The sequence below is a fragment of the Hipposideros armiger genome, unplaced genomic scaffold (genome assembly GCF_001890085.2).
Source record: "Hipposideros armiger isolate ML-2016 unplaced genomic scaffold, ASM189008v1 scaffold_525, whole genome shotgun sequence".
Lineage (NCBI taxonomy): Eukaryota > Metazoa > Chordata > Mammalia > Chiroptera > Hipposideridae > Hipposideros > Hipposideros armiger.
The window spans coordinates 578,459-596,513 of NW_017731875.1; the positions used below are offsets into that span (position 1 = coordinate 578,459).

An 18,055-nucleotide genomic window follows, 5' to 3' on the forward strand; every position below is an offset into this window, starting at 1 on the left:
TCTGTTCTGTTGATGGTGCAATAGTCAACATAATTGCCATGGTCATAATAAAATTCTGGTATTATTAGCATTTATATAAACTCCTTTGACAAATTTTAACTATGCATTTTTCATGTATTCTGTTTTGTTCCTAAGATTTACTGAGATACTTATGTCAAGACCTGTTATTTATCTAAACCAACATACTATGATCACATTACTTCTTGTGCCATGTTTTTTTCCAGACCAGAAACAGTTAAAAATCATGGGCCCAAAGTGAGAGATCTTTCAATAGATTCCTCTCCAACAGTAGATGTAGGGACTAAAGGGAACACAGCTCTAAGGAGAATGTATATTCCCTGGGCCTTGTGAACATAATATGCAGGAATGTGGACCTTAGCAATGTAGTTGGCTCTGGAGATGGACTTTGAGTGGTGGCAGAGGGAGTATGGTTCATTTGGGCTTCCTATTGGCCCACACTTTTTTCTACCCTGACAAACTCTGATTTCCTCACTGCTTTCTCTCCAACAGAAATCTAATGTCTCATAGGAGGTTCCTACCCTTCCAGCCTCCAAACTGCGTTTGGGTTTCTGATTCCCTTATATTTTCCAAATGAACTTTTTGCACAAGATAATGAAATACAGCCATTTTTATTCAAATTCTTCAAAATTTATCCTCAATTGTTTCTAAAATATATGTCACCCTATATGTAATGGTTTTATTATTTCATCTTTTTTTTTATAAATTTTTTCATCTTTTTATAGTTCTTCAGCAGAAACCAGAGTCTTGAGTTGCCCAATTAGGAGCCTATGACCTACTATTCTGATTACCTTCCTTCTCAATATTCATGGCCAACATCCGACTTCTAAATGAAAGGTTTTTTTCTTTTCAATCACTTGCTGATAAGGTGAGACTGCATTGTTACCCATAACATGACCTCATTAAGAATCAATCTTGGCATCCAATAGTGCATTCCTAATGAAATTACAATCCACCTTTCAGCTTTTCCTGGAGCCATGTTCAGTTTATCTGCCAACATGTTAATGCAATTACACTGGTGGATTCAACAAAAACTCTCAAATATGAAGAGATAGGCATTTCCAACAAAACTCTCAAGACAAGCCACCAAGAACAAGTCATTCACAAGCCCAGATTCACATTCCCTCAGCTTTTTCTGAGTCACATCAAAGTCAAGTATACACATAAGCCTTCAACAAACCATGTAATTGGGTCTTTATGTGTAAGACTCCTGTTGAATAACTTTGACCAGGTCTTTTAGCACCTGCTGGCGTTTCCAAATATCTTTGTTCATGATGATTGCAGTAGTCAAATATCAAAGAATATGAGGACACATCTCCAGAATTGCATTAGGATACTGTGGGTGGTAAAGAAGCGATCAATAATGTTATCAAGCCCCTTGGGGTCACTGAAGAAAACAAACAGAGACCAGTGAATGAGCCATGTTCACTGCTGAAGAGACTGGAGTGCAGCACTCACAGACTTATTATCTATGGTCTCTTCTAACCGTGTAAGGTCTTCCATGGCTGCATCCCAATTCTGCATTAACATTCCAGAGGCAGTGTTCCCCAGAGTGAACTCAAAGCACTTCTATCCATTGCTGGAACCGACACTTGAAAGAAGTAAAGACTTTTTGCTGTTCCAGAGGAATTCCCACATTCATACTGGAAGGTTGCACATCTGTAGAATGTCTCTAAATATTCTCGCTTAAAACCATGCTTGTCTGCCAGGTAGTCAAATAGCATCTGACCATCCCTGGTTGGCTACATTTGCCTTCTGGTTTCCAGATCTTCAAATATCTTCACAATTGGTTTTGTTTCTGCCTGAAGCTGTTTCAGCTGTGCAACAACTGGTGTGTTTTTTCTTTCAAAGAAAAAAGGTTTATGTGTACATGCATAGTAAAGTCTACCATACTGGTATCACTAAGAAGACCCAATTTCCATTTTAATAATTCTTTCTCATTATATATCTTCTTCACGGACAGAAGAAGCACAACAGCGGAGAGAGTAAATGCCGACCCCAAAAATGCGTGATGGGAGTAGTCAACTGGTGCTCTGTCACCTTTCAAGAGAAGAAGAGATTTTCAAAAATCTCTTCCCAGACAAGCTCAAAAACATCAGGTCCTCTTTGTAACCACAACTTTCAAATTTTGGATTGGTCCAAAGCTTTACAGCCCAAAGCTGCCTACTTCAACCTCAGAAATGCATAATGTATACTGCAGTTTGAGTTTTGGAAGAAAGGGATTTGTTGGGGGCTAAAGAGAGGGATCCTGATAAAGAGCCAGTTTTTACATGTCTTGTTGTCAAAAGGATCTCTTTCTTCACATTCCAAAAGCACTGCACCTCATACAAACATCTCACACAGAGTCTGGAGGGAACCCATCAGTTCCCTGGGGCCCAGGATGTGGGTTCAGATCATAGATTCAAAGGGAGGCAAGAGTAAAAGGATGAATATGGGATTTGTGGGAGGCACAAGTCCTAGCCCACCCCTGTGCACTCCACATAAACACACTCACAAACACTGAACCCTCCCCTCCCCTCCAATTTTCAACAAGGTTTATGAGTCAAAAATAGAGTACACCAAAGTCACTCTACTGTATATCTCTGCATTAACCACCATACTCCAAATCATCCTCTTATCCTTTCTCAATGGTGAGAATGAAGAATGGGACAAACATTTGAAAAACATCTGGTTGTTTGTTATGACATAAAATATATTGACCTAAAACCCAGTAAGTCTTCTTATAATAAGGACAATGATCTGTCTGTATTTCTAGAAGACTGGACATGGGACCCCCCCCAGCCCTGCATGAACAGTCACTTCAGAAGCAACTCTCCCCCCTCGCACTGGGGGAGAACAAGCTGGTCCTCATGCCTGAGGCTGCCACAGTCGATCAGCCCACTGGGAAGAGTGAGGTGAACTAGGAGAAAATAATTGAAAACACAAAAATACGAGATAGAGAGAGAGAGAGAGAGAGAGAGAGAGAGAGAGAGAGAGAGAGAGAGAGAGAGTTAAAAGCAGAGCTGGAGTCTTCTTGACAGTGGTATCAAGGACCTTTAAAATATGTATTGAGGTCCTTTTTTTGAACTGGAGGACAAGCATTCCAGTAACTGAAAAGACATGAATGTCCCTTGACAGTCATTTGTCAATAACAACAGTACAGATTATTCCGAGTCAGAGTCCCGGTCATCATAGCAATGGGCTAACAGGAAGGCAGAGGTGAAAGGGAAAATTTAGAAGATGAATTTCACTCACTTTCCATGGGTGAGTACTAAGATATAAATGTATGCGTGCACACAAAGACACACTGGAAATATCCACGTTGGAATCTCCTGTCTCATCAAAGCTCATCCAAAGATGAGGAAATTGGGAATTCCTGGAGACAGTGATTAGAGTAGATAATACTTGACCCAAGAGCACACTTCCCCCCCCTAGTTCTGAACTTGATTGGGGAAGAGTTAGAAATAAAAATGCAAAAAGGCATAGTGATGCCACAAAGTTCTGAATGAACATCCATTGTAGAAATCATGCCCCTCTTATCTCATTGGAGAATAGGCTTTTCTCTGTTCCTGAGAACTTTCAACTCATTGTAAATTTGTGACATTGAAAAATGAGCTAGTGTCAGCCTTACAGTCCAGGAAAATTGCAACATAACAGGGAGAAAGAGCCAGGGAGAGGGTTTCCATCAAGGGGTCAGAGGAGGAGGAGTCCTCCAAAGCATTATATACAAATTGATTACATAACCCTATAACCCAGTGGTCATATTTAGGTTGATATATAGTGAAAACATGTTAATAATTGTTACCTTGTCTAACAAAACCTGTCATATCAATGTAAGGGCATTTTTCAATATATACCCCCAGGATCCAGCCAGTGTCTTTGACAAATCTACCTCCCAGTAATGTTTCCCTAATGTGATAATGAGTGATCCCAGGATACAATAGTTATTATAATCACCTTTCTGATATGTATAATTTGTATTCCAACCTAACACATATCAAACTTGTCTCCAATCCAAAGAAATGGCAATATCTGGTTTATCTTCAAATATCCAGGATCATGTGACCTCTAGAAAAATTACAGGGTTGGGTGAGGGGTATGATATAACTTTATTCGTGACATTGTAGACGTATCCTGCGAACAACAAGAGTGGGAACTAGGCACAACTTAGTTCTGTTCGTGGAGAGAGAAATAACACTGCAGAAACATAATATGCAAGTGTGTTCTGGGAGGGAAAACATGGGTCTTAAGTCATGAGACCTCGTAAAAAGTGCAAAACTCTGAAAGAAGGTGAGAACAGGGTGGCTTCATGATACTGTGTATCTCCTCACCGGGATAGCATCAAACACCTTTCAGCTCTGAAATGATATAAATCCATAATGTTAAATATAAGCAAAGGAGACAGCACTAAAATCCATCTCCTCTTCAGATCAGGAGAATGACTGGGGACTATGGGCAGTAGCAGGAAGAGGAATGAGGCTTGAACCAGGCACCTGGCCACTCCCTCTTAAATATGACCATGTTATCAGCACCCTTCTTTGTCTCCTCTACACACACCTAGAAACTACACCTCTTCCCAATTGAACCCCCACCATCACAAGAATCCCATAGCCACTCACTTGCTCTAGTATTCCTTACCATTTAACACTTTCAGAATCCTGCTCAGATCAGGAGCTTTCAACATTCTGATGCTTCTTTCATGGAAAAGGGTGTCTGGCTTCATCACAGTCAAGGTCCTACTCCTAGAGATGACAAAAATTAACCCCCACAACTCTGACATTTTGTCCATTCAAAACCACTGATACGTCTTTATTCACCCCCATTGAAGCAATTGAACCCTCTTCCCTGGAGAACCTGAAAATGAGAGAATGGACTCCTGACCTTGAAGCCAAAAAACTATAGTCAGGTCCACCTTCATAGTTACCCACTGTGTGACCTTGAGAAGGTCTAGACCTCTCAGAAGCAGTTTATTCCTTCCAAAATGAAATACTTAACCTATCCTTCTCCATCTCCATGAAATCATATGAAATTATATGAAATGCATGTTTTTAAAAAATGGAAAACTTTGGTTCCTCAAAATAAACTATTATGAGTAATAGTCACTCTAGGGATGTGGATTTCCAGTGATATGACATGAAAGTGAGGTCTCAGAGCCTGGTTGGTGGTTGTTGGAGACATCAATTGCAGGAATACTGTCTGCACAGGACCAAGACCCTAAAGTCTGCTCTCCAGCAAGGATGCCCTCAGGCTAACATCTGAGATTTCAGATTCTTTGGGAAAAATTATAACACTAGGAAAAAAAGATATTATGAATAGCATAGTAATAGTCGTCTGAATTTCATGTGTTTAAAGAGTTTGATGCAGACCAGTAGGTATACAAGTTAAGATACAAAGATGCTGCCCTTCCATTCTGGCTTCAAAAGTACATGACCAAAATGGATCACTTATTTACACCAGGGCCAAAATATTACTTGAGATTCAAGTGTGTTTTTGGCAAATGAAGAGAACAATATAGAAGGACCTGGTCTCCTCTATTGCCAGGGCAGAAACTTAAATATAAAGGAGTAGTCTTCAATTCTGGGTACTTGGAAGAAGACAGACTTACCCACAAGACACAAAGCAGCTGTGAAATGAGAACCTGAGTTCGATACAGACACAATGGGTAAATAAAATTTTTGAAGGTACAGGGGTCTGATACAGCAACACATTATCACTAATGCTACTGACCCTACCTCTGCGACTTTCTCCCAGCCAAATTACCTACCACAGAACCTGGTTCATTCATAATAGTTATAGAACAGTCAAACCATGATTGGTGAACAGAAATTTAAGATAAAATGACATCCAAAAGTGCTTCCCTGAGTGATTTTTTATTCTAATTAACCACCAGACAACTCTAATGGCTTCAAACCTCTTTTCACAGCACAGATGGACCATCTCTGGTATCCCGCACATACCTTTCCATGATGCCATTCACATCCTAGGGAGAAATGAAAAACACAAGTCAAGAAGTAATAGGCACTCCCCACTTAAAAAGCTTAATCACATCCCCACCACCTCCTGATGTGGTTGGAATAAGATGGTCCCAAGGTCAGAGCCACAAAGTAAAGAAAAGACATAAACCAATCATTCCAAAAGACTCATGTGTGACTGTTTGGTTTCCTAAAATGTAGGAACAACTTTGACCTTTGTGGAAGCATGAGGCTTGCAGTGGAGATGGGACACATTTCTGAGGAAAACATGAGGCCCATAATATTTTCCCCAAGTTCATAAGGCTCCTCATAAGATGATTTGAATAATTAATGGTTTGTTAATTTATTCAACAAAAATGCCAAGTGATGACTATTACTTGTCAAGGATTATGCCAATATTTGGAGAATCAAAGATGAGTAAATAATCACAATATGCCTGAAGGAGTTTATGTGGCTTCTGCTGAGGGTACAGGCAAAATGTATTAATGTAGGCATATGTCAAGTTTCTCCTCATTTTATACACTGTCTATAAGTGACCTCATCAACTCTCTTACATTCAACACATCGCTATGTGCAATTGACTTCCAAGTTTTTATTTTTATTAAATTTTGTCTCTTAAATGCAGGTTAATATATTCCTTAGTAAGGAAGCCACAGGGACCAGTAACTTAGGATGTCTCATATGTCCCTTACTCTTCACCAACCATATTGTCTCTTCCCTTATACCCCTTTGTTCATAATGTTACCAATATACACTTGGTCACTGTCCTAAAAACTACAATATTTACCTGAACTCCAGTATCTACCAAGCCAGTTTAGTGCACGTAGCTAACAGTTTTTAGCCATCTGATCTTAATCATCACAGATTTATTTGTTTGCACAGATAGTATATTTTGTCTCCTTTATCTCAGACTTATTTTCCCCATGACACAAAATTTAGGCAAACTGCTTGGTCTATACAGGCAAAAAAAAAAAAAAATTTGTTTTGCTCCCTGTATCAGGACTTTTCTGTTGTATGACAAAAAAAGAATTAAAATAGATCAAACTGAGAAAAATAATTTGAGAACATTTATAATTTTAATCAAAGCTTAATTTTGAGGTTCAAATACTGTCATCAGGATCTGGTCTGTGTCAATCTCCAAATTGGGTTTGTTCCGTCTACACTGACTTTATCCTCAGTTCATGAAGGAAACATAAATCTCCTTGTATAAACTCCAGAAGAAGAGAGAACTCCCCCCAGTAATATGAAAAAATTCGAGGCCTGCATGTCATTGGCCTCCATTGGATCAGGTACCCATGTTAAAAGCCTCACTGTGTTGTTATTGTTGTAAGAATATAGAGCAACGTTGGAGGTTAATTTGCACATTTTACTGACTCAAGTTACTATTAATCTGAAGTAGATCATGATAGGATAAGATTCACGCTGTAATCAAGAGAGCAACCTACATGAATAATCTTTAAAAAATTGTAAGAAAAAAGGAAAACTTAAAATTTTGTACTAAACATATATTTTTAACTCAAAGGAAGCTAGTCAATCAGAAAGAGAACAGTGAACATTGCACTCTACATAGAAGCAAGTAACACGATAATCAATTAAAAAGAGCCACATCAATAACTACATTAAATGTTATTGTCTTCATCCACCAATTAAAAGACAGAGAACGTTGGACTAGATTAAAAGCAAGAATCAATTCTTGCTATGTACAAGAGACATATTTTGGTTTCAAAGAAACAAATAGCAAAAGTAAAATGAAAAACTTCTGGTCAAGATGGCAGCGTATATAAAGGCTGCACTCATCTCCTCACATGACCACGTCAAAACTACAACTAAATTATAGAAAAATCACCCTGGAGAACCACCGGAAGACGAGCTGAACAAAACTCTTATAACTAAGGATATAAAGAAGCCACATCAAAAATATTCAGAGGAGTTAGATGTATAATGCATAGTACTATATTTATGTGTGGCAGTTATTAACCGGAGGGATATCTCAACTGTAGAAATATCCCTAAGGAGTGAAGGGTCCCAGCCCCACACTGGACTCCCCAAGATGGACCACTATTGCTATGAAGAGAAGTCCCACACCAGCTGGCTGTGAAAATCCGCAGGGATCAGTCCAGGAGAGATGGAGGACTGTGGAAGGTTCCAGCATCCTCTTAAAGAGCCCAAGCAGTGACTCACTTGCTCACAATACTTGTCCTAAGCTTCAGAGAAGCTCGTAAAGTGCCAGGAACATATGGGGAGAAACTGAATTGTCTGGCTTCATGTTGAGGGCAGAGTGGCCACTAACTGTCCCTTGGACTAAAGTGCCAGCAGGTGCCATTGTTTCTTTATTGAGCCATGACCCCACACAGCCTGCAGGCACAGGAGGGCACCAAACTTCATCTCCATTCACCTGGCCAACATCCCTGTTACTCTGCCCTGTTGATTCTCTGAGATCTCACCTCACACAATACAAGCACCTGGACTGAACCTCTGTAAGAGGCTAATCCACAAAAGCAGCCAGCCTGAGCCCATGCTGCAGACTTTAGTAAAATCTCTAAGTTCTGCAAACAAGGAACAGCTGATCTCAGTGTGCCCTGTATCTCTTACTAAGCAGCGATCAGCTCTGCAATAGTGGCACCTGGCCTCACTTCACAGCACAGCCTCTATCTGACACCTCTAACCCAGAATAGGCAGCTATGAACCTCAAATCGTTCCGTAGCTCCTACCAGGTGGCCCTGGACTAGACACAGGCAGTGGCTGACCCTGGCCTGCACTAGAGCTCCTTTCGAGATGCCCCAGTACCAACATACTGGTGGCCAGCTTCAGACCACACCAGAGCACCGCCCAATTAGTGCCACAAATCACACAAGCAAAGCCTGGACTAACTAGGTAGACCCCAGAGCCCTGCTAAAGTGAATCCTTCTCTGAGGAGTAAGTATGTGCACAACGGCTTCTTCATGGCAGTCATGGCAAGTCCTCATAGCCAGACAGCCCGAGGGTCAATCCCACCCACTGACATGACAACAGCAATCAAGGCCCAACTGCAATAGGAGAGCACACACAACCCACACAAGCAACACCCCTGGAGCACCTGGCTCAAGCGAGACTGCACCACTGGCCCCAGAGGATACCTTCTACATCAGGCCACACTGCTAAGACTAGGAAATGAGGAACATCTACTTAATACATAGAAACAAACATAGGAAGGCAGTTGACATGAGGAGACAAAGAAACAGGTCCCAAATGAAAGAACAGGACAAAGCTTCAAAAACTACAAAACAAAATGGAGACAAGCAATCTACCAGATGCAGAGTCCAAAACACTGGTTATAAGGATGCTCAATTATCACAGTGAGAACTTCAACAAAGAGGTAGGAAACATAAAAAAAGCAGACAGAAAATGTGAAAAACAACTAGTCACTAATGAAAAATACAATAATTGAAATGAAGAATACATTACATGGAATCAATAGCCCATTACATTAATAAGATGTTTGAACCAGTGATTTGGAAGACAAGGTAGCAGAAAACACTCAATCGGAACAGTAAAAAGGAAAAATAATTTAGAAAATGAGGATAGTTTAGGGGTCCCCTGGGACAACACCAAGCGTAACAACATTCGCGTCATAGGGGTACCAGAGAAGGAGACAGAGTGCAAAGGATTGAAAACCTATTTGAAGAAAAAAATGACAGAAAACTTTCTTAACCTGGTGAAGGCAATAGACATACAAGTGCAGGCAGTGCGGAGTCCCAAATACAATGAATCGAAAGACACATTACAACTAAAAAGCCAAAAGTAAAAGCCAAGGAGAGAATCTTAAAAGCATCAGGAGAAAAGCTGTTAGTTACCTATAAGGGAGCTTCCTTAAGATGGTCAGCTGGTTTCTGAACAGAAACTTTGCAGGCCAGAAGGGACTGTCATGAAAATTCAAAGTAATGAAAAGCAAGGACTTGCAGCCATGATTACTCTTCCCAGCAAGGCTATCACTTAGAATCAAAGAAGACATAAAGAGCTTACAAGATAAGAAAGAGCTGAAGGAGTTCCTCACCACCAAAGCAGTATTACAAGAAGCGTTAAGACAAAAAAAAAGAATAAGAAAGTATCACAAAGAAAATCATTCTCAGTGACAAAGGCTAATACATTAAAAAAAAAAAAAGTAGTGGCTCAACCAACCCTAAAGCTAATAGAAAAGTTAAAAGGCAAAAGGAGGAAAATCACATGTAATTGCAACCATAAATTAAGGGGACACACACATACACACACACACGTAAAAATAATGACAAACGTATAAACGAGGGGAGAGTAAGTAAAAATGGTAGTGCTTTTAGAAAGTGATCTAACTTAAGTGACCATCAATTTAAAGTAGACTGTTCTAAGCATAGCTTGAAGCACATGGTAATCACAATCCAAAAACAAGAGATATACAAGAAATAAAGAGAAAGAAACCCAAATGTAACACTGCAGAAAAACATCAACATGCAAAAGAAGAGAGAAAAAGAACAAGAAAGGAACAGAGAACTACAGAAACAATCAGAAAAGAATAAAATGAGGTAACTTAATACCCATCAATAATTACATTAAATGTAAATGTCAACTGTAACAGAAAAATTTTTAAAAATATTTTAAGTGATAAAAAATATGTGCCATGCAATAAAAAATCGTAAGATAGCACATGTGCACATTAATTTTACAAAAAATATCTTAATACCATAAGTATTATAAAATGAGGGAAATTTAATAATGATAAAATGTTCGGTACTCAAGAAGATGTAACAATTATAAACGTATAATCACCTAATGGCACAGCTTCAAAATACACAAAGTGAAATAGAAAGTATTAAAATAATTATTAGACAATTCAATAACAATACTTAGGTATTTCAATAATTCACTCAATAACTGATAGAACAGCCTGTATGAAAATCATCAAGTTTGCTGTAGACACGACTGACACTGTTTACCAACTGGACCTACCTGACATCTAAGGTCCATTTCACCCAGTGAATGCATAATACAGATTCTTTTCAAATTCACATAAAAAATTTTGGACATACAATATTTATGGCCATAAAGCAAGTGTCAATATGTTTAAAATACTGAAATGTTAAAATACATGTTTAATGATTAGAAAAGAAACAAATTTGAAATACACAGTGGAAGAAAATGAAAAAAAATCACCAAGAATTTTTAAATTAAATAACATGTTTTCAAATATCCCAAGGGTTAACAAAAAACTCACAAAGCAATATAGGAAATAACTCGAATTGAATGAAAATAACAACTAAATAACCCAAACATATGGAGTGCAGCTAAAGCAATGCAGTTACCTCAATAAAAACGGTAACAGAAAAGATTGTGTCAAATCAGTGGTCTACATTCCTACTTTAAGTAACAGGGGAAAGGACACCAAATTAAACCCAGTACATGCACACACCCAGACACCCCCCCCCCACACACACACACACTCACACACACACTTATGTCTGCATGTGCATATGCACATACACACACTAAGTAAACAGAAATCAATAATATAGAAAGGTTAAAAAATTGATAAAATCAGGTTTATTCTTGGAAAAAATCAATAAACTTCACCAAACATAAATAAGTTGATTTTTAAAAAAATCACCAATATCAGGAATAAAAAAGGGGACATTACTGTGAGTACTGGAGAAATTAAAGGGGTTCTAAAGGATTATTATGATGAGACTTATATTGACCAATCAGACAACTTACAGTGAACAAATTTCTATAAAGATGTACATTACCAAGATTAAAGAGATGTTAAAATTCTAAATAAGCCTAATACAAGTAAAAAAATAAGAAAACAAAAAACTATTTTAAACTTTTCCAAAAAGAAAAATCATCAGTAAGACGGCATCACTGGTGAATGTGTTGAATAATTAAACAATAAATAATACCAGTCCTTCAAAATTGTTTATTCAAAAAGTAGAGAAACTAGAGAAAAATCTCAACTAATTTCATAAGGAAAAAAACAATTCTTGGGTCATAACAACTTACCTGGTAAACACCTAACACTAAATAACAGGGACCTATGGAATATCACTGGACACAATAGATCTTCTTACCACAGTCAAATTTTTGCACTTCTCTTTTAAATTAATAAAAATGAGGTTTCCCCTGTTATTCATGCATTCAATTATTCCTATCACCTCTAGAATAGATGCAGGGAAGGGGTACTGTAAGACCAAAAAAAAATAGTGTCACCAGTAGAAACAACACAGCAACACAGCAGAGAAGGAAACTTAGTCGACATCTTTCTCAAATCTCACACGCTGGGGCTTCTTCCCAAGTCCTACCTGCAGCATCTCCATGGCTGAGCCCTGCAACCGATGCTCCAGATCGGCGATGAGATCTCTCACCAGCTGGCTCTGCTGGACCAGCTCATTCTCAGACTCTGCCAGGATGTGTAGGATGTGTTCCTCCTCCTTCTTCAGCTTTTGCAGCTCCTTCTGCTCCTCACTGTCCAGGATTAACTTTAGTAGTCTAATGCCATCCCGGACACCCTTTATCTCATTTTGTATTTGTTCCTTCAGAAATGAGAAAGAGAGAGAGAGGGACTCAGGCTATCAGGCAGAGACTGGGAGTCAGGACAAGAAGTATTTGATTAGAAAGCCATCACAAGGGAGAAGTAGGGTAATAGGTCACAAATTCTTGGGAACTCTGAGCATCCCTGGTCTTTTGCCTCCACTGAAATGAAATACCATTGAGTTGCGTCTTGGTTACCGAGTGGAACACCTGAGCCAAAATGGGACACCTGGGTGTGGCTCAGCTTTTGCACAGCTGGCCAGGACAGTCATGCCTCCCTGTGTAACACCTGACCACTGCCCCGATCCTCTGCCTAACGTTAAACACTGAGGGCAGAACCATGAGCCACTGGCCATTGTCTTCCCCTGGAAGAGTTAAAGGCTGAAATTCACAAGCCATTCACACCAGAGTCTCTCTATGAGAATATTTCCATCTGAATATGTATGTTCATTTGTGACATGTTTATAAGACAGCCACCACCCCCATCAGAAAAAGGATAAGAAGAGAGCCAATTAAATGAGATTTGGACACATCAACTGTCATGAAGAAAAAGAAGAGGAGCTCCTTCTGACCAGCACCCTAGGTCATGCCCAGATTGCTATCTAACTCCCTCAAGAAATGTCTCCTCCTACCTTCCAGGAAGCTCCCTCTGCTCTGATGTCACTGTTAAACGCCTCAGCTTTCTTCTGCTCCCTCCTCAGCCTCTCCAGAGCTGCCTGGAGCTTCTTCTGTGGGAGTGGAAAGAACCACAGTCATGACATGAGCTTTCTCAGCATCAGAATAGAGGATGATGGGGAAGAAATCAGGCCAATCCCTGAAGAGGCTAGTTTACAGACACCGAGATGAAAAATTGGAAGAAAACCTGAGGTGGTAAATGTTTCCTTTAAGACTCAGGTAACAGAAGTCACCATCTCTGCTTCAGGGGATGACTGATTCTCTTTGTCCTACAAAATACCTATCCTGCATCAAGGAAAGAACATATATTTCAATCACCCAGCTCCTCAGTTACCCATGTTCACAGGGGAAATGACAGCATTGCTTGGGCACAAAACCTCCACTTATTAGCACAAGGTACAAAAATATCTACTTCTTGTTAAGAGTCTGTACTGTGGCTTCTCCTTTTGAGATTGGTTGGATTGCACAGAGATGGTCCTCAGGCCTCAAAAGGTGAGCATAGGTAGAAAAGTGATCACAGCACTCAGGTCTATGGTCACAAGGTAATTAGAGTCCAATATAAAGTGAGATTTCCCAGCCTGTACTGTCTTTCCTCCATGCAGTTCTCTTACCTGGTACTCCTGGGCTACCTCCTCTACGAGGGACGTGTGGTGACCACGGTGCTCCTGAGACCGCTCGCAAAGCCAGCAAATGACCTTCCCATCCTCCTTACAGAAGAGCTGGAGTTTCTCTCCATGGTGCACACAGAGATCTTTCTTCTGCCCCTCCTCTGGGCTCACTGTGACCTCCCTGAACCTCTCTACTATATCAGCCACAAACCGATTAGACCGCAGATCCCCATGTTGGTAGGTGGCTCCGCACACCGGACAGCTGCTCTCTCCTTCTTGTCCGATCACACACTCCTTGTCTGCAGTGATGCAAGCTTGGCAGAAGCTGTGGCCACAGTCCAGGCTCAGGGGATCTGTCAGGAGCTTCAGGCAGATGGGGCAGGTCAGTTCCTCCTGTATGTTCAGCAGGATTCCTGAAGCCATCGCAGCTGCGCCCCTGCTCCTACCTGTCCTGACTTCTGAGGCTCCTCTTGCTCACAGATTCCTGCCTGATTGGAAAGGTTAAAAGGGGGCAGAGTAAGAAAGGAAGGAATAAAATACTAACTGTGTAGAAATGAAGGATGGGCCAATACCAAACACTCAAGGACAAAAAAAAAAGGTAGAGGAAAAGGAAAGGAGCTTGGTGATGTAATTAAAAGAACTTTCACAAAAATTTTAACCTTGGCTTTTATACATATGAAATAACAAATTTCATTTTTATGTGTGCAATGTTTATTTCCCTTTACTTTTACTGAACAAAAATATGATCTGAGACTTTTTCTAACAAGATCCTTGTGTTACCCACTATCGCTCTTGCTTTTTCTTTCCCATGCCCAAATACACCTTCAATGTTAAAAGCACCTATGTATGCATCTCTGCTTTTATACCTACTCTTCTCTCAAAATGCAATGTTTCCTCTCGTCTCAGTAGGATTCACTCTTTTTTTTTTTTTTTAAAGATTCTTTGGGGAATTGGGGAAGGGGAACAGCCAAGTTGTTGTCCTTCAATCTTAGTTGTGGAGGGTGCAGCTAGCTCAGCTCCAAGTCCAGTCGCCATCTGGCTGCTTGTCGGCAGCTTGCAGCCACTCAGCTCAAGGTGCTGTGTTCAGTCATAGTTGTGGGTGGGCACTGCCCACCATCCCTCTCAGCAATCTTGTTGTTAGGAGCATGTGCTCTCACCAGCTGAGCCATCCTGTTGGCAGCTTAGCGGCAGTTCAGCTTGGGCGCAGCTCACTGGACCATATGGGAATCGAACTGGCGACCCTGTTGCTCAGAGTTCACACTCTTAACCAACTGAGCCACTCAGCTGGCCCCAGATTCACTCTTATACTTTACGAAATTCTCTGGTTACATGTTCTCTTATCAGAAAGACCTGTTCTGACTTGCTTATTTACAGTGTAACCATTGCCATTCCTTGCTGCATGTTTGAAATGATTTCCCTTATTATCATGACATAATATGTGACAATGTGTTTGTGTACATGTCAAGGGCAAACTCTTTATCAGGTGGGAACATAGAAAGAGTGAGTGATTTATAAAGTTCACTTATCTTCAATGTACACAGTTGGGATGAACCTAATGTAATCTATTCAGGGTTAACCTTAACAGGTCTACCCCACTGAGTTAAAGCAAACAGGACTATAAAACTTCATGGATCCTATTAACATCCAGAGCAACGAGGGGTATGAGAGTGGCAGCTCCAGGCCAGCTAGGAGGCTCTGGGGATTCTTGTGTTTATAGATGCTGAAATTCACCTTGGCCTGGAGATACACCAAGGATGTTGATAAGGGCTTGAAGGTATGTATGTATGTCTGTGGATGTGAGGAGGGAGACAGTATAAATATACTCACAGGACCAACAAGTCACATTTCTGAAAAATTGGAACACAGATGAAATGAATATCAGTCTCAAAATATTAGGGAAGAATATTGAACTAATTTTTTAACAGCAATGAATTACATGCTAGCAAGTGAACTAATACCTATAAACACAAAGTGAGCTTAAACAGAGTCTAAACCACTATGACCCTGACATTCACCTGAAAAGTAACAGCAAATTAAATAATCAACCATATATATATATATATATATATATATATATATATATATATATATATATATATATATATATATGAAAGAGCAGATGTGAAAAACACTGCTAGAAGGGGGCCGGGTGAGTGGCTCAGTTGGTTAAGAGCTCGCTCAAGAGTGTGAGCTCTGAGCAACAGTGGTTCGAGTCCCGGCCCAAGCTGAGCTGCTGCTGAGCTACCAACAGGTGGCAGGATGGCTCAGCTACAAAAAACAAAAACAAAAAAACACTTCTAGAGAACACTGTACATTTTGATGAGAAATCGAATCATGGCAGGTGGTGGCGGGGGGAGGACATATAAAGGGTTGTCCAATAATTCCATTTAAAAACATAAGGATTGAACTGAAAGTTGAAAAAGATGAAGGGAATATGGCATAAGGGAGAGGAAAAAATATATTAGGTAAAGGAAATGTCCAGTTCATGGAAGACATATCACCTTCTCTGAGTGTGAAAATGCCAGTGTTTCTGGTGTGCAGAAAACTGCTTGGCTTTAGTATCACATGAGTGTGCAGTGACCATGATGTATGGTCCTTCCCAAATTATGTAACATTTGGGGACTGTTTCCCAAATTATTCATGAATTCCCCTCAAGGAAGAGGAGGGGACATATTTATCTCTGCCCTTGGGCTGTGGAATGTTGTGAGGCGGATCCAGTGTGGAATTGGAAGATCAGTAGGGCACATGCACAGTTGCCCAGGGGAGAGATGATGAGCGCTTCAGACGAGGTGATGAAGGAAATGGAGAGCAGGGGATGAGAGCGAGACACAAGAGGAGGTAAAGAGAAAATGTTCACAGTTCGATTAGATACCTGGGACAACATCAGGCCTGGTTTCTTTCTTCCTGTAAAGGTAATACTGGCTTACTCTTCTCCTAGTAAGTTGGTGTTTTGTTTTTGTTTTTCTGGGAAACTTACAATAAAGTAGGTCAGCTGCCTTGCAAGGCCACATTACTGACAGCAAAAATGGCCTCGTGTAAAGTGCATGTGCACTAGGAAGGCTTATATAGATTTAAACACCAGTTAGTAAGCAGAGGCCTCACTTTTCACAAAGGAGTTGTGACTCTTATAACCAACTGTGTCTCTTTTAAGCCCCTGGAAGTTGTTACTTATGGGTTTTCACAAGGCAATCAGTCCTTTGTAGCTCTAGGCTTCCATAAGGTATGACAGTTTCACACACATCCACTTAGTCTGGCTACTTAAAGGGCTGAGATATCAAGGATAAAGTACTTCCTATACCACTGTGAAGACCATCACTGACAGCTCACCTGAGGCAGCCATGATGACATACTGTCCTGTGTCCTTAGCTAAGAGACCCTGGCAGTTCATGTCTTATCGGGTGTCATGGATGGGAATGGCCATCCAAATGGGAAATGATGCTGCTGTCAGTCAGAGGGGATATCACAGAGTGGTAGCACAGTGATGCTCAAATTCTCACCTGGACAATATATGGCCCTGTTGCTACAGTCTAGCCTCAGGGGCTCTATCAGGAATACTAGGTAAGGGGACTATGAAGCAAACACAGATAAGAAAGACCTCAGCAAATATTAATGTCATGATTGTTGCCAAAGTTTGATGTAAAAGAAAGATCTCCAGTAGGGGACAATAAGTTTTCCCTTTGCTCTGTGATAGGGAGGGGAAAGCTATACATGCTGTGCATGGAGATTAATTTAGACCCACTAACAATGTCCACTGGTGCCATGTTCATCACACATGAAGGGAAACTGATAAGGAATGAGGAAGAAGGAGAACTGGAAGTGTAATACAGCTAATGGTCCAGATACTGAAAATAGCCCAGAGGACATATTCAGGTAGCTCCTGGCTGCAGAGACTGTGGCCCAGATCAGACTCTGATGACAGCAAGATCAGAGGTAGACATTATATCAGGGGTAGATACTAAATGGCGTCTACCCCTGTTTATGACTCAAGCTGTAATCCAAACATGGGTCTGGGTCCTCCAATTATTTCTTTTCCCATTTAGGATCCAACTAATGCTGAGATGCATCAGGAGACTATAGAGGAGGCTGGAGCACAGCATGCAGCCCGCCTTGGGGCTGTGGAATTATTTTCACAGTGGAGCCATTAACAGCTAAGGTGAAAGCAGCTGCACTCACAGGACTTAGGGAAGTGCAGAGAACCTGAGTCACACGGGGAGGATGACCCCACCCCTACCTAAGCAGTGCCCAGAAGCTTAGGGTTATAGGAAATGG

General features: G+C 40.5%; 1 protein-coding gene across 6 annotated transcripts in view; it reads right to left on the bottom strand.

The window, feature by feature from the left end:
* LOC109396555 (tripartite motif-containing protein 5-like) overlaps nucleotides 1–16,449 on the bottom strand; it is a 68,227-nt gene extending 51,778 nt beyond the window's left edge. Inside the window, exons 1-7 of one of the 6 annotated variants that reach the window (XM_019668427.1) lie at nucleotides 16,288–16,445; nucleotides 13,790–14,270; nucleotides 13,136–13,231; nucleotides 12,275–12,505; nucleotides 5,955–5,977; nucleotides 4,636–4,739; nucleotides 687–2,058 (exon numbers count right to left, since the gene is read on the bottom strand). In XM_019668427.1, the coding sequence (XP_019523972.1) occupies nucleotides 1,832–2,058; nucleotides 4,636–4,739; nucleotides 5,955–5,977; nucleotides 12,275–12,505; nucleotides 13,136–13,231; nucleotides 13,790–14,209 (1,101 nt within the window). In that variant the 5' untranslated portion in view covers nucleotides 14,210–14,270; nucleotides 16,288–16,445 and the 3' untranslated portion in view covers nucleotides 687–1,831. Of the gene's footprint in view, nucleotides 1–686; nucleotides 2,059–2,999; nucleotides 4,356–4,635; nucleotides 4,740–5,954; nucleotides 5,978–12,274; nucleotides 12,506–13,135; nucleotides 13,232–13,789; nucleotides 14,271–16,287 lie in introns of those variants that run through there. The other 5 variants (XM_019668430.1, XM_019668429.1, XR_002126857.1 and 2 more) reach the window with 5 other exon arrangements.
* Nucleotides 16,450–18,055: the final 1,606 nt, after the last annotated feature.